This window comes from Diadema setosum, chromosome 20 (genome assembly GCF_964275005.1).
Source record: "Diadema setosum chromosome 20, eeDiaSeto1, whole genome shotgun sequence".
Classification (NCBI taxonomy): Eukaryota; Metazoa; Echinodermata; class Echinoidea; order Diadematoida; family Diadematidae; genus Diadema; species Diadema setosum.
The window spans coordinates 19219762-19232289 of NC_092704.1; the positions used below are offsets into that span (position 1 = coordinate 19219762).

The following is a 12528-nucleotide window of genomic DNA, read 5'->3' on the forward strand; positions in this document are numbered from 1 at the left end:
AGTCAGCCGGCTTTAATCAAAGCACAGATGGAAGATGAGGAGTTGTTGAAGTTGAGAGAGGGTGCATTGACTGTAGATGAGGCGAAGGGAGTGCCAGAATGTTTCTATGTAAAGTCTGGTGTTTTGATGAGGAAATGGCGTCCTCCAGATCGTCCCGCAGATGAGGACTGGACGGTTGTCAACCAGATAGTTGTTCCTCCGCCGTATCGAAAGGAAATTCTACGTCTTGCACATGAAATTCCAATGGCCGGACACATGGGTGTCAAGAAGACTTTGTGTAGAATCAGAACTCATTTCTTCTGGCCCAAGATGAGAAAGGATGTGTCTGAATTTTGTCGAACGTGTCATGACTGTCAAGTGGTAGGAAAACCACAACATGCCATTAGATTTGCGCCGTTGATTCCTATTCCGGCTTTTGAGGAGTTATTTAGCCGTGTGGTGGTAGAAGAGGTAGGTGCAGTTGTGAGTGAGAGTGTCCTACACAGTGCTGAGAAAAGTGCAGAAGAGTTTGAATCTGATGCTCCAGATTCTCAGAGTGTGAGTTTCAAGTCGGGAATGATTCCGCGAGTAGAGAACTCAAAGGCACTAGAAAATCCAGAGTTACTGCTCAGTCATTTGTCTGATTCGGAGAGGCAAGATGTTGTCGACATCTTCCAGATATTTGCGGAGGTTTGCAGTGATACATTGGGCTGTGCGAAAGACACTGTTCATACGGTTGATGTTGGTAAAAATGCGCCCATAAATCAGCATCCATATCGGATTCATCCTGCTAAGAGTTTGGCCAAATGCGAGTTTGGGAAAGCTTGTGTGACTTACCTAGGTCACAAGGTAGGCCGAGGTTGCGTCGCACCACGAGATGCCAAGGTCCGAGCCATCGTGGACTTCCCAGTGCCGTCATCGAAACGGGAGCTTCAGCGCTTCTTGGGAATGTGCGGATTCTACCGGAGATTCGTTCCCAACTTCAGTCACCTGGTGGTGCCCTTGACGGACCTGTTGAAAAAGGGTACAACGTTCCAGTGGTCGGCGAGCTGCCAGGATGCGTTCCAGAAGCTGAAGGCCGTCCTCATGAACGATCCCGTGCTCATCGCACCAAACTTCGAGAGGAGCTTCCAGCTAGCTACGGATGCTAGTGACCGAGGAGTAGGAGCCGTGCTACTTCAGGATGACGACAACGGACACAGCAAACCCGTGTGTTTCTTCTCCAAAAAACTTAATCACCGTCAGCAAAAGTATTCAACTGTGGAGAAGGAATGCCTCAGTGTCGTTCTAGCTGTGCAACATTTCGAAGCGTATTTGGACGATGGAAGAGACATCGTGGTGTACACTGACCATAACCCATTGACATTCTTAGAACGCTTCAAGCACAAGAATCAGCGTCTCTTCCGTTGGAGTTTGATTCTCCAGCCGTACCCACTGAGAATTGTGCACATAGCAGGAAAGGACAACAAATTAGCAGACGCTTTGTCGCGAGTTTGAAACTGTGCGCGCGCTGATAATGTTGCCGAAAGATAACAATCTCAAATCTACAGTGAAACCTACATCAAGCTGAACATTTCAAACAGGACTCAAACCAGACAAGAAACTGATGTTGATATTTTTTTTTTGTATATGACAAAGTATACATGTGTTTTATGTATTTTCGTTCAGTTTTCTTCCTTTCCCAAGGATTTGTGAAGGAAGAAATTGTATTTATGTTAATCATGTTTGTTTTAAGCGAAAACAGTATATGTGAGTGATGCTAGGAAGTATGAGAAAGTACTAGTACACAATATTTTGTCTTTATAAGGAGACATCGCTTGAAAAATTTTTTGATGTGTTACTCGCCAAGCATTATATGATATTTTGAAAACCCAACATTACAGGAAGCGCCAGGATACAACATCTGTGGTGTGTAAGATTAGAGTGAAAGCTGTGCTTCAGTTCAAAGAGTCAAAAGATTCATATTGTTATGTATACCGATACGTTACAGAGTTAATGCTCGCAAATGCAAAAACAGTATAGCAAAACACAACCGGCCAGTCACAGGAAAACTGGTGATCAAATTTTGAGTTTTATATCAACCGATTTGTGTTAAAACACAAGAATTTGTGCTGTTTTGTATAAATGAAAAAGTGTTGAGTGACAGTGAGGCATAAAGAAGCCAAGATATAATGTCACTTTTGTAAATTAATAACCTGTATAATTATGTATTTCGTTACAGAGTGACAGCGTCACATTTGTGTTTCGAGTATGATCTCGATATTTTCCAGAGTTTGCACATATATTACAACATTTTATCGCGTGACAGTGCATATGTGTGAAAGGACAAAAAGAGATGTCCGGTGGTTAAATTTTTGTTGTTGTTTTGGCTAACTTATGACGCAGAGTTGACATAAGTATAAAATTTATGAGCAAGTACATTGAGTAGATGTACACATGTGTTGACGTGTTTAAATACGATTTTGTTATGATCAAGAAATGTGTGCTGTTATACCACATTCAGTGAAACTCCGATGAAAGTTTGTGTTGGAAAAACAGACATATCTTTGCAACAGTCAGAACAATTTCAGGAAGTGTATGTCGTTGGTTTTCACATTTAAAGAAGAAGTGTATGTGTTACCCAAAACAAAAAACAAAAAATATTATTCATGCCTGAAGTTTATTAGTCGAATATGTGAGGATATAATTACAGTCGAGACTACCAGAAAGCACAGTCTCAGTCAAAATATTGATACTACTGGAGAAATGATTGATTACATTTGGTGTAATCTTTCCGGATTATGTGCACCCGTATGTGCACCCGTTTGAAAACAGTTTCACATGTGTATTACTGTAGACTGTTGATTTGTGTATTTACATGTTTTGTAGGGGGCTTGTCAAGTTTTCATATATTGTTCTAGTAAAAGTGGACAATTGATGCCGGAGTTAACTGATTCTGATAAGGCTCAAAATCAGTGATTATAAGTGTAGTATGCCAGGTGAGGTTGTAAGAAAACAACACAAAAAAAAAAATATTTGAGTTTGTAATCGTGTAAGCTGAATAGTACGCAAGAACAGTGAAGTAAGCCGTACAACGAAGGTGTTTATAGTCGAAAAGTTACATTCATAACTTTCCTCTTGTTGGGGGGAGGTGTGACGGAGAACCGTGATGTGCCTTGGTGAAACCAGGGTGGGGTGTAATAAAAGTGTCCATTCGGGACATGAGAGTTGGAGTTGGCAAACATGGCGTGAACAGTTACAGTCATTCGGTGCTGATCCAGGAATGTTTTGTCGGTGTATGACAGATGTTATGTCGGTGCTGACGGGTGTTCTGTTGGTGCATGACACAATGTAATTACTGGGCATATGGTCAATGACAAATATTTCCTTGTAGACTAATGCAGTCAGCTATAGCAATAAGTTGGCCTAATGCTGCAGCATGAATTTGGTTACTTGTCCTTGACAAGTAGTCATGAGGGTTTATGGTAACTAGACTGGTCTAACTGATTATTGTCAGAATGAGATGTCAGGAATTCAGGTAAGGAGTAACATTGCACGACACATGCAAACTACTGTATCTCTATTCTGTCATGACCTACACATCAATGGTTTCCAGACACCAGTCTTTACTTTATATGACTTCAGTACAAGGTTACCGATTCATCGGATTCCACTGATCTCAACATGGAAAGCTTTAGTGATTTGAGCTCAATGTTGTCCTTGGATATATTACATGATTTGGTCTATACATTTGTTCACAATTGAGGGTATAAGAATGTTGTGCAACAGGAATTAGCTATCAGAGAGATCAAACTTACAATCTGTTTAAAGTTGAAGTTACTGTTAAAATGTTTCCTGTCTGCAGGAGAATTAGAAACAGAAGCTTGTCTTTTAGCTCTCTCTATTTTCCAGGTAGTCTCCATCCCTCATTAACCAGTTGAGGATGAGTCCCGAGTATACTTGGGCAAGGGTCTATGGGAAATGCATGTTGTGGCAAAATCAGTCCGTCCTCAACGGGTTAATGCCTTTTTTTATTTCTTCTGTTACAAACCCTTTCCATCTAGAGAGGTGCTAGGCTGGCATAGTACCTCCTTGCTCCAACTCAGCTGGTTATGTATAAGAGAGTGAATAAAATGGAATGTCCTTGTCTGTGTGTTTTAAACTGTTTATTGCAGAGTGTAGCTTGCCTCCCTCTGTTTATCATAAGCATGGAGTCTCAAAATGAACACAAAATGCTTTGCCAGAAAAATGAAAGACTGTTTCTTATCACACATTTCATCATTTTTTGTGATCTTGGCAGTTAGATTGCTTCATACATGAGCTTTCTGGATTGCAAATGACAATTATAGTTTCATTGTTAGTACTAACTATTCTACATAAGAAAGATAATTAAGAGAAAACTACTGTCAATAATGATGCTGATGTGAACACACTCTATGTCTGATCTGATCTATGAATTGCCATTTTTATAATTGATACAGGTTTTAAAATAGCTCATATATGCCATAAATGTGTTATTTGGCTGTCAAGTTAATGAAAATCAAAAACAGAGAAATCCTTGAATCTGCCATCCTTCCAGTTGATTTTGAAGTACATGAGCTGCATCAAACAGCATTCATATATCAAGAATATACAGCCATAAACAAGCAGGTTAATGCTTCTTATTATGAAAACATATTGAAACTTAATATGGTTAATCAAAATTGATTGACAGAAACTGCAACATGTATCAAAATGTAATCTTTATTATGTATAAACACCCTTTATCTCTAAGTTTTGTTGTTTAGCAGATTATTGATAGAGGGTTTTCACACTTCATTCATATTTAGAGTGAAAAGCTGAACTGACATACAAGTTAGTCTCTTCAACCACTCATTGCAAATAATTCATCCCATACAACACCTGAGTCACTATAACACCATGACAGGCAATTCACCATGCAATCTGCTGATGTGCTCTCTGGCAAAGGGAGAAAAATAGAGAGAGATAGATAGATGGGGGGGGGGGGGGGAGGGGAAGATGAAACAAAAGTCTTAATTGAGCTGATTAAAACTAAATGCTATTTCACCATGTTCTAAAATTAAATCCATCAGCATGGTAATGACCTTCCTCATTTTTTCATACGTCTTCATAAGACAACCTGAAAGAAAGATATGGTCATTTTTTTTTTCATCAAGACAAACCAGAACATTTCATTCTGACTTGATGTTGCAATCTTTTCTGCTTTGAAGAAGAGATAGGTGTAACTTTTTTCTTTCAAATTATATTTATTCATATTCCAAATGATAATAATAACATCAAAATATCAATTTACATGCATAACCAGAGAAAACATCAAGCAAAATCAAGTAAATCATTTAGAAGATTAATCGAGGATCTGCCAAAATATAATTTGTTTACCTCAAGTTCAGGTAGAAACATAAGTAACTCAATTTACATTTTCTGTGACCAACACCTACATAAATGTGTAATACTATGTCAATTTATGAATACACCAAAAAGCTATATTCATAAAATTGTCCATTTTGTCTATTTCATTGCACTTTAGTAAAAGTGCAATATTGATGTTGTAATAAATCATATCAAACTCTTTAGAAATAATTCTTTCAAATTTATTATCTTTTACTTTAACCAAGTTACATACAAAACCGTCATTCCAAGTTACACTTGTATCTTCATCCCATGTATACCCTTTGATGAATTGTCTCATGATGTCTCAGTGTGTGTCATGATGTCTCTTTATGTCTGTCATAGCCAGAGTCAAGACTCTCATGTGGAATATTGAGTGGTATATTTTGTGATTGTGATCCCGAAGGGGTTAAAAGGTTCTACGAGGAAGGAATTATTGAAATCTTGCTCTCCAGGTTACTATACGTTAATGTTTACACTCTCTGTTTACTCTCCAAAATCAGGCCGCTGGATCGGACACCAGAAGACGTGGACATCATCTATTCCCGGCTGAGCAATCTGAAAGTGTTCACCCGCCTCCCTCCTCTGCTCATTCAACAGATCTGTCGCTTCTCTCAATACGAGGATTTGGACCAGGAAGTCACACGTGAGTGACAATGCCTGATTTAAACCGTGGTGTGCTCATGCAGTCTATTGTCTGCCCCACAGGACTCTTACATACATTATCTTCTTCAGTCTCTTTTTAGTCTTCCTGTCTGGAATTTAGTCTGACTTTATTAGAGGGTTCACCAATGTGAAAAATGCAGAGCTTAGTGGGAGGTACCTGTATTTCAGAGAATGGCTCGTGTTCTAACAGAGGCCGAATGTGCGAGTCAAACTCATAATAAGTCCATCATGTTGTGTCTATAGACCTAGCCAACAAATGGCTATAGTATGATACAGTTTTCTTGATGATTAAAGATACCTTCATTTGCAGACTTATATAGCATCATGCTGTCATGGCATTGAGTAGAACAAGTTTTATCTGCACTGTGTCCATCCGTTGAGGACGGTTTGATTTTGCTACAACATGCATTTCCCATAGACGCTTGCCTGAGTATACTTGGGACTCGTCCTCAGCGGGTTAAGAATTATGAGGAAAATGAGCACTGCAATACCTCATGATTTGGACAGTGGTCTGTGCACTGGTGCCAGTGGCTCCATCCAGAAGATCATTTTGCCCATAACAGTTACTCCAGATACTGCATATGTGACAGAGCTATGTATCTAAACCCTTTAATACTATGAAATTGCACCTGTTTGCCCATATTCAGTAAGGTTCCAGAGACATTACAATGACAGGATATTTTACAAGGTTGCTGATGTTTAGGTAATTGACTGCTTGGCAAACCATGTTACCTATAAGGTCTCTGATTACATGTTATGGAGGAAGTTTCTTTTCTCATCAAAGCAAAGTCATACAAAACAATTCTTGCAATCCTTGATGTCAGGCATACAGTCTTTTTCCACAGACAACATTTCAAAGCCTGTTATTCAGCAGTTCCAAATGTATATGGGAGGATTTCTCGCGGGAGGTTTGATCCAGAAACCAGCTTCCAAGAAAAGAAATGGAAAAAACATAAGCTGGACAGTCAGTCAAATAAAAAACAACACTATGCTTTTGGGTTGTGAATATATGTTTCCTATGTGATAACTGTGGCATATGGTGATTTTTCAATTGGTTTGTGAGTGGTTGTGTGTTTGAGCAAAACAACTGAAGTTGGCAAGCCATCAGCTCAGTTGACCTTGCGAACATGACACATGATAAGTTAACATGTTCTTTGTATTTAAAGTCTGTCTTTTAACCCATATGCATTGATTAGCAAAATACAGACAACTAAAACAAACTGTGTCCTAACATTAAGACATTAGTTATTCAGATTAGCTGAGACTTCATGTGCAGTATCTTATTTTAGCACTTTCTGAAATCAGGAAAAACATGCTTGTTGAAAATTATCGAAAGTTGATTAAAACAGAAATATTTTGTGTTTACTGTAAGAAAAAATGTTGAAAATGTTTTTCTAACTCTGAAAAAAAAAGTTAATAGTAGTTGGATTTAGTACACTCAGTGCTACAGCTTTTTCTACAGAATTGCTCAGAACTGGGGACGAAAATATCTGTTTAGCACTATCATATCAGGTAAATTGATGATTTAAAAACCAAGCCTGACATTGCCCCAACTTCAAGGCTGTATTCTGTGATATTTTTATCCCAGTCGACCAGCAGACCATGGAGGTCATGTATCTGTAAATGTCATAAATGGGGTCTCAGAATTTCTGTTTACTGGGAATAGATATTACTTTCAAAACAGAAGATATCACCCTCCATGAATGAGATAATCTTATCATCCTAGTTAGCCATCATCATAGTGTATACAGTAAGGTGCATGGTCTGTGATACGCCTTTCCCCGTGGTCTTTATCTCATTATCTTTGCCTTCAGTCATTGAGGGAAACCTCTCCATCCAGCCGCTGCAGTATATCACTGGTAACAGCTCTGATTTACAATGTTTGATGGCCTGACTGAGGTCAGCCACTCTAAATTCACATTGCCTTTAAATAAACCTCAATCCAGGGACTGCCATGGTGAGGCTGTTTAACCCTGACATTGCCTCTGGCATATGGTGTCGGTGATAACTTATAACAGTGGCTTACAGAGAGTTAATCACATTTGATCATTATAAATAGCCAGCAGGGCAGTAGCTCTTCTTCTTGCGGGTAATTCACCGCATTCAATCCTGAAGATTCTTGCAGATATCGGCTGGGTTTTTTTTTTTGGTATGTTTGACCACTTCACCAGGATTTCACCCTGCTCTTTCCAAGAGAATTGAAGTGGGCTCTTTTATGTGTGAATTCTGTAGCTCTCCTATGGACACATGGGACTGATGGATTTCAATCTCCTCCAAAAGACTTTGCAGCAAGGAGAAGGTGCCTTGCCAAAGGGCACTATACTACCAGGATGGGACTTGAACTTCATACTTGCAAGGAAGCTAGTGGTCTTATGCTAGAGTCACACACGGCCGGATTTCATACCGGGTCCATAAGGAATTAAAACTGTATCGACCCGGTTCGAGCCGTAGAGACCTGCATTGTGCCGCATCGTAGCCCGTGTCAATTCCCAATGGATTCCAGGGGCTACGATACAGCGGTGAAAAATTTTTGGTCATGTTCAAAATCTTCTCACGGATTTCAATTCCGTATTGATATCCGAATTCACCCGGTTCGAACTGCATTGACTCACATCGACCTGCTGCAACCTGCAGCATAAAACCGTATGGACCCTTACCGTATGCCGCATTGCCTTCAATGCAACAGATGATGACAAGGTTTACATCCGGGTCGGTATGGGTCGAAGCGGGTTGACACGGGTTGATAGGGGTCGAAAAGGATTCAGTTAAGGATTTAAAAAGTGGATTTTTATACGGTTCGATATGGGTCAATACGGGTCTCTACAGCTCGAACCGGGTCGATATGGTTATAATTCCTTATGGACCCGGTTCGAAATGCAGCCGTGTGTGACTGTAGAATAAATTACCCTCCATTCTGGGACAATTCCGGCTCCTTTTCACCCGGATCAAATCCGTTTTGTGACCCGGCCATGTATGACTCTAACACTAGCTACATGGTCTGAACCACTCAGCCATGACAACTCCATAGCAACTCAGTCTTCATGTTTGTTTGTTTTTTTTTTTTTATTAAATTTTGTGTTTTCATAAATCAACAAAGTTTATTTCCCTCCCAGTCATGATGCATATTGCCAAATTGTTTTTGTTTTTGTTTTTGTTTTTGTTTTAAACCAGTATCAGATGTTCTTGCAAGATTGTGTCATAAGGCATACTGTAAATTGCTTTAACTCTATCAGAAAGATATGATTCAAAATATAACACTAAATCACAACTGTTTTGGATGCAAGTGTTTTGGATGTAGAGGGTACCTATAGTTAGAACAAACACTTATTTCTTTCTGAATGTGTGTCAAGTATATATGCAACCAAGATTTTAAAGTAGTTGAAATATGCTAATCGTACATACTTTAGCCATTGAAAAGCAAATATCTATTTCACAGTCAGAGAGAAAAACAGTTATTCTGCATCAATTCCCTGCTGGTTCTTAGTTGAGGATGAATGATTGTCAGTTGTCATGGCAACCATCTCTCCTTTGGTGTAAAAACTGGCTGTGCCCAGAATTTACAGAGTGACATCCGATCCTTCCTCAATATTAGAGTGTTGCCTCATCCTCAAACATGAGACAGTCAGGAGCAAAGGATTTTTAGCCTTTTAAATTGAGACCTGATATTTCCTTGGATACTTTTTGTAAAGAGATTACTGGCTGCTTTTGTCAATCTAAATGGAAAAAGAGCTTCTAAGGTGCAAAATAAGGAAATGTCTTGCAGTATGTAACTGTATCCATGATTTGTATATCCTAGGTAAATGTTGCGGTATCACCTGATTGTTGGACACGGCATGATGTGGAAGCCTTTCATGAAAAAAGTAATCACAATGTAAACTGGTTTTCTGAATCAGTGACATAAAATCAAGGATATCAAATAAATTTGATATGTTTGTGTGCAAGTACATCTCTTTCTCTCATTGTCATATCTATCTGCCTATATATCTGTCTGTGCATTTATGTATTTTATGCATTTATACATCTATATGATATTCATACAGAGAGAAAAGCAGGGAATGACAGAAAGAGAGAAGATGCAGCAGAGAAAAAAAAATCATGCAAACGGTTTTTTATAGCATGGTGTCATGACAATCATGCTGTGCTCAAATAAAGAAGTAATGACACAGATCATCTGCCATCATAGACCTTGATATCAGTATTGAGCAAACAGATAGTCAGGAATGTATAAATTCTATTATTACATTTCATAAGAATAAGAATAAATGACAAGAAAAATGCGTCATCTATTCTTAGAGCTCTTTCACTAATACCCATAGTGCAGGGGGCCAACCAGCAATTGATTGTTGGAAATAGTACAGCTACTCTTTCATGTACTAATAGTTTCAGTCATGCAGCAAAACACAAAGTGGGAGAAAATAACTGAGGGAGGCTTGATGTGATTAGGACAGTAGTGACAGTTGTTTACAACAGAAGTAAGGTATTTGAAGTCAATTTCATCCATCATATTTTCTTCTTGTAATGGACATGTTTTCCATTCTATAAGCTTATTCACTGTTTAAATTTCATCTTTTTGACAAGAGTGTCTAATTTCCATTAACCAGTATGTTGACATTTTAAGTTCAAAATTCAGCTGATAATGCATTTGAACCCGTGCACTTTTTACGATATGTTTTGTAGAAACTAACTGGCCATTGTTGTGAAGGTAAATCTTTGAGTTATTAATTTCATATTGGCTGTAGAAATATTTTTTCTCTCTCACATTTTCAAATTTATGCTGTCTCTTAAGAGTTTTTGATTTGCACAGGAGGGCAGTATCAATATTTGTTGACCATGATGTGCTTTGGGCTGTCTTGATTGGAGATAATATGTAACAGTAAAACTATGAATTGAAGAGAGAAGTTTCCTGCTGTGTAAGGTGATTTCCCAGGAGCTAAGGGGAAAACAGTCACCCAACTATGCTCTGCTGACCAATGCTGGCATAAAGACTTCCATGAAACAGGAAATTGTATTTTGTCAAGCCCCCCAAAGGACTGGCTGATGACTTGCCGTCCCAAATTACTTTTCCTGAAAGTTGGCAATACATTGAAAGCAGACATCTTTTCCCCATCCTCCACAAAATGAAGAAAGGTAAGAAACCACCACCTGCCCCACAACAGACCATTGCGAGAGACGGGGAAGGGACAAAGAGAGTGAAAGTGTTGACACCAAGTCCCCCCGCCTCAGTCATTGCAGGCTTGTTTCCTCCATTCCTCTTACCTTTTAAACACTGTGGCATCTTGTTTATTAGTGAAAAGAGCTTTTGCTTTCCAGCATTTTATCTCTATGAACCTTTAAGTCCCTAATACACCTCAGCAAATTCTTGATGGAGCTGATAACTTGACTAATGTGTTTCTCCATATGAAAGTCAAATGTGATTTCCTTTCCAATAAAAAATTGTATCTCTTTTAATGTAGCAATATAGGAAAGAAGATTATCTCTTTCGGTATTATAACATTGATCTTTTCAAATCAGTTATATGTTTGGAAGATGAAAACTTAGATCAGGTACCAAAATGATGCATTGAAACTAATGCTACAAGTATGAAGAGAAATTTGATTTTTTAATAGTTTTATTGAATCCTTCCCTCTTGTTACATAGTACTCCAAAATGGATTGGGTCTGTTTCCATGGCAGTCATTTTTATTTGGAAGCTGCACACTAACCCATTTTTTTTTTTTCCCTACTGGTATGACCTGTTCCTGTCAGACCAGTAGATACCCAAGTCTGTCAATTTTTCACTAGTCTGAACCTGAAATTTACTGGTCCTGTTGTTGTTTTTAACTGGCCCCGACATTGTCATTTTAATTGTTTTAATTAATTTATTTTTTTTTAATGTTTATTTTCTTAAAATTTATTTATTATTTTTTTTTACTGGTCTTGTTGGCAATTCCGGAAACATTACTGGCCCGACAGTGATTCTTTCTGGTCTGGAACTGTCAGACTGGTGCCAGTGTTACAGGTTGCTTTATGGATATTTAATATTAACTCAGACCTAGAAAAGTTGCTGGGAATACATACTGTGGAATGGTAATGATTGATGCATAGTGATTGGTGTACTCATAACCAAGGTTTAATTAGTATGCTCAAGATCGAGAATCAACATTTTTTTAACCCGTTAAGGACGAGTCCTGCGTATACTCGGGCAAGCGTCTATGGGAAATGCTTGTTGTAGCAAAATCAAACCATCCTCAACGGGTTAAAAGAGATTAGATTTTGTGATGTTTTTCTGTTCTTAATTTGACTGCTTCAGGGATTTTGGTTCCTAGAAAATAATGTCATTATGTCTGTAGCAAGGATTATGTGCATCCATGCTCAAATACGGTGAATTTCACCTTCAAACACTACTAGACACCAATATACACAGATGAAAACATGTGCCATATTTAAGTACACAGGAAATGATTGTCTGCTTATCTAATGATTACAATCATTTTGACATGTGGTGTAAACAACTGAT

The 12528-nt window shown here is 38.4% G+C and overlaps 1 protein-coding gene across 1 annotated transcript in view; it reads left to right on the forward strand.

Moving 5' to 3' along the window:
* The first annotated feature begins 3718 nt into the window (after positions 1 to 3718).
* LOC140243799 (rap guanine nucleotide exchange factor 4-like) overlaps positions 3719 to 12528 on the forward strand; it is a 130149-nt gene continuing 121339 nt past the window's right edge. Inside the window, exons 1-2 of the mRNA XM_072323465.1 lie at positions 3719 to 4082; positions 5871 to 6013. Coding sequence (XP_072179566.1) covers positions 3940 to 4082; positions 5871 to 6013 — 286 coding nt within the window. The 5' untranslated portion in view covers positions 3719 to 3939. The remainder of the gene's footprint in view (positions 4083 to 5870; positions 6014 to 12528) is intronic.